Genomic DNA, 4,985 nt, shown 5'->3' with positions numbered 1-4,985 from the left:
TATCTAAAACGCTATGTTATGAGGCCTTCACATAAAAGCATTCCTGCGACATTGTACATTACAGACAACATTTCCGCCTGAATCCTTTCATTGTCCATATGCTACTATTTCTGCTTCTCTTGTATTACTCCGGCAATAATACATTCGGCACATCTATACCCCTTGCACTTGCGCCTAATTAATGGCTTTCTGGTTCCTTTAGAATGTAGCCCTTAATTGTTCACATAATATTATTTCATAGAGATCTATACTCATCAATGACTGTTGTCGCCCAAAGAATAGGAACCGAAATTTGGAACACATAGCCCGGAATTCACACGCTTTTGCATTTTCGATGGCCAAATTGTAGGAAAATCCCTATCTTTCAGAGGATGGTTCCTGAGAATATCTGTATCCCTCATACAATAGTGTATTTTGAATATCATTGCACTCCACAGAATTCCACTTCTAATTTTCCCTTCTCTCTACATATCACATGAGTTCAGGGACAATAATTTCTTTCAAATGAATGCGCTACAACCTTTCTGTTAGTTATAAAATATTTTCCCCTCCTTACAATAACAGCATAACCGGTAAACCTATACAATAATATTCCTGATAAAGCTGTATTCTTTACCAGCATCGACACTTTAGACACATGTTTACTCTTTATATCATCATACCTTTCCTATAATAATACACTATGTATATTCCTCTACTTGATACAAGTGTTTTATTCATACAATATCATCGTAGGCCTGGATGACGGATAAAGATAATGATACGGCATGCTTGTCCATACACTTTAAATCATAGTACTCCCGGTACAGTAGTATTCACTTCACAATGTCATGCTTACTATATTGATACTCCGCAAAGCTCCCCACTATTCACATAATAGTACTCTGGGAATGTTACGACTAGAAGCCAGTAAATAATTCTCACACAATACTATTTCACGCACATGTGTAAACTTGCTCGGGCGGTACTCCCCCAATCATGCAGTTTCACACATTATACGGCTGTTAATATAATAACACTCCAGGGAGTGCTATGAATTCCGGAATAGGATCCTTTGCCTATAATATAAACCTAAACGGTAGGTCATGAAGTTCCAAAGTTTTCAATAACTTTGTTCTTTCGATATCCAGAGTCTCAACACAATTGTGCACTCCAAAACATCACAGTAGGGAGATATGAGTATACTCACAGGACTTCGCCGCAGATCATCCGTACGTCTTATACAATTATGCCCCTAAATGGACAGTACTTTGCAGATATCAGTATAGATCAACCATTAATACCCACATATAACAGTACTACGAGAATCTGCGCATTCGTCAACATGGGAAATAGGGACACATGTATACTTCCTTGTCATCTACCCTTGTCGAATATGTATGCACTTTATAGAATATTACCCTACGAATAATGACACTCCTCGGAAATCAGTATTCTTGACACTATAATACGGTTAACATTATAGTACCCCTGGGATAGCTCTACTGTTTAGACAATAGGTTTGGAGGCCAACTGTCGGATCTGCAGAATGGCCCAAATCATATCATCCAACCATTAAACCAACATGACGACCCTTCAAATAATGTTATTCCAAGGACAGCTGTACTCATCAGGACAAACTGTTCTGTACATAACATCAGTGTTTTTCAAGTAATCGTGCAATTCACACATCCATGTGTCCCACAGAAGTGTACCTCCCATACGGAGGTACTACGGCAACTTTCACACGTTGCGTAACGGTTTGCCCTCCTCATACGGCACAAAGCTAAGTCATGAATTCTATACCCCTCTTTACTTAATAATACCGGCTTAACTTTGGCACTCATCAAATGGCATGGTACAAGCCATATTAGGCATCTTTAGATATGAGTATTATACATACATCTGTAGTGTCCTCATAACAGTACTCCAAGTCATGAATACTCCTTCAGCAAATATCCTGTTCAAATGGAAGTATTATCCACACGACACTACTGTAAACATGACGGTACTTCTTGTATTATCGTACTCTATCAGAGATTCGTACTGCATTCGTAATCTTACTCATAAAGGCAGGAAACTCCACAGATCATGGTTCCGTTATTATAGTAGTACTCAAGCTGATCCATATAGCTCGACTACTCATACTTTCATAGAACAGTACTATGGGGACTTCCGGACTCCTCACCATTGAAAAAGTATAGACAATGGTACTCCCTAAACAATAGTTATACTGGAATATCCATGGACTTCACAGAATAGGGCCGTCCATGTAATGAAAGCATAAACCCTGAATCCTTCCCATACACTAGGATATGGACGACTGTACTCCTGAAATAATAAGAGTACACGTATAACCCCGCGCATCACTACCGAGGAAAATCCACAGCAGTATTTTACAAGTAATGGTACCCCAAGTGTATATCCTGTGTTCAAATACCAATAGAATAAGGTTGTTACTACTCTCGACATATAAGAATTACAAACACCTGGGTACGTTCCATATACAGTAAAACTGAAGGATATCCTTACCCTTTACGCAGATGTGCTCCTCAAATAAGGGCACTGCAGGCGCAATGGAACCCTTCAGATAACACTCTTCTAGAATATCATTAAATTTCACATAGTATTGCATTCAGCATGTCAGTGGACTCAGCAGAATGGCACTCTCCATATACTCACGCTCTTCACGTGGAATAGACACTGGTATATTCGTACTCCTCAAATAAATCTGCTCCAGCCGGTTTGGAGGGTTCAAATCATTTAGTTGCTCCTACATTACTTGTATTATTCCTCATCACCCATAAAATGATATCGCTGGTATAGCTGTATACTTCACAACCATGGACACCTGCGATATATTCCAGCCGCTTATACACTTCTTCTCCTTATATAATACTACAACACGTATATCTGCAAGCTTCATCCAATGATTTCATTCATATAATAGTATTCTTGAAACACACATACACTGCAGAAATAATATTAGCTCATGCATGTCAGTACTATTTAAATCATAGTCCTCCGGGCACAGGTATACTCATCCCCACGATGTTATTTCTTCCATATCAATACTTTGCACACAAGCGGACTATTCATATGATAGTACTCTGGGAATATCAACACTTGAAGTTAAAAAGTTATTCTCACACAAGCGTAATCTAAGGATATCCCTACACATCGTATAGCGGTGTTGCTAAAATCATGAAGTATCACGTAATGCACCACTCTTAATATAATAATACTTCAGGGACTGCTAACAGTCCGTAACAGTAGTGTTCTTTGTATAATAAAGTTGGGAATGCTGGGCCTCGATGTTTAGACTCTTCACATAATCGTGCCTCAGGCACATCTATAATCTGTGCACCATTGTGTTTCCTCAATGACGCTATTACGCACATATGAGTATACTCACAAAATACGGTTGAAGATTATGCATACTTCTAACCGAGGTATTCTACTGAGACATCAATGCACAACAGATATTACCAAAGCTGAAGTATTAGTAAATTCATATAAGAATACAGGACGAGACTTCGGCAATCTTCACTATTGGAAATCAATACACATCCGTATTGTGCACGCAATTGCTTTGCTGCCATATCCATACACTGGACGAGATAGTGTTTTCCAAATAATGACACTCCGGGAATATCACTATTTCACACACAAAAGTACTGTTCACATCATAGTACTATTGGCACCATAGTACTATCGAAATCATTGTATTGCTGACATCCGTTAGCCGCTGTACGATCCCGCACTTCATATAATTGGGCCATTAGACATAAATCCAGGCCCTTCACATAATGCGACTTCAAACACAGACATGCTCATCTAGGGACAAAATTCCGTATATAACCGTAATACTCCTCAAATGACGCAACACTGAACAGGTCAACGTGGTTCATACCATAGTATCCCTCATATAGAACTATTACGGGAACAGTCATACCATCCATAGGGTAACTCTGTGCATAGAATAAGACATTATGCCATATATCTTATCGACTTTAACATACATTACTTGACACTATGGTGTTAAGTTTGTCACTGTTCGAATAGTAACGTACCAGGGATCTTAACACTCTGCCCATATGAGTACGGAATATACACATATACTCTTCACAGAATGATACTTCGAGTCATCGATACTTCCCATACAACTGTGCACTCCGAAGGGAGGTATTATCTAAACAAGAGTATTGTTAACATAACGGTATTACCTGTACACGCATACTTTCCAACAAATAGTACCATAGATATAGTCCCACTAATGAAGCTACCTAACGGCAGACACAATGCTATCCGTAGCACAACTTCACTCCTGGAACGTCAATACATGAGAAAGAAATGTACTCTTAAAATCATCATACTCCCCATGTACCAATACTCTTTAAGTAATAGTATTACAGATGGGCCCTGGGAGCTCCGCAATCCCGCAAGTGTTCTAATGAAGTCATTAAACTTACCTCAGGACACTTGACATCATGATAATCCAAGGATATGCTTATTCATCGAGGTACACCGCCCCCCACATAACAGTAGTTTTCTTCAATTGACAGTGCACTTCACACATTAGCGCACCCGACACAGAAGTATCCTTCACATAAAAAGAATACCGGAGCTTGTTCACTCTTCATAAGATACCTTTCCCCAAATGATAAGAGGTTACGCGAAATATATCCTATCACCCGAATACATCACTTAATACGATTGTTTCAACTTCGATATTCTCCAGATAGAGATATGCCACACACGTCAGCTAACTCCTGATATCAGTCCTATACATTCGTGTGTACTCTCCTCATATTGGCATTGCAAAGCATAAATATTTATTAAGAAACCGTGCTATTTCAATAGAAGTATTATCCACGCGACAATACCCTTAACATGACCGTAGTCATGGTACAGACGTACTCTTCCATAACATACTACTTTGAATATAATGATATTTATTATGCCATAGCTCACAACACATAATGGTACACCTTAGTATGATTGCA

General features: G+C 38.9%; 1 protein-coding gene across 1 annotated transcript; it reads left to right on the top strand.

The window, feature by feature from the left end:
* Nucleotides 1–4,111: 4,111 nt before the first annotated feature.
* Nucleotides 4,112–4,465, top strand: C922_05157 (hypothetical protein; the record flags this gene model as incomplete). The annotated part of the gene is made up of 1 exon (XM_008820729.1): nucleotides 4,112–4,465. One exon carries the CDS (start codon nucleotides 4,112–4,114, stop codon nucleotides 4,463–4,465), a length of 354 nt encoding a protein of 117 aa, XP_008818951.1.
* Nucleotides 4,466–4,985: the final 520 nt, after the last annotated feature.

This window comes from Plasmodium inui (assembly GCF_000524495.1).
Source record: "Plasmodium inui San Antonio 1 unplaced genomic scaffold supercont1.41, whole genome shotgun sequence".
Taxonomy (NCBI): Eukaryota; Apicomplexa; class Aconoidasida; order Haemosporida; family Plasmodiidae; genus Plasmodium; species Plasmodium inui.
Note: the sequence above shows the minus strand (reverse complement) of the source record. Positions and strands in the feature narration are given on the sequence as shown.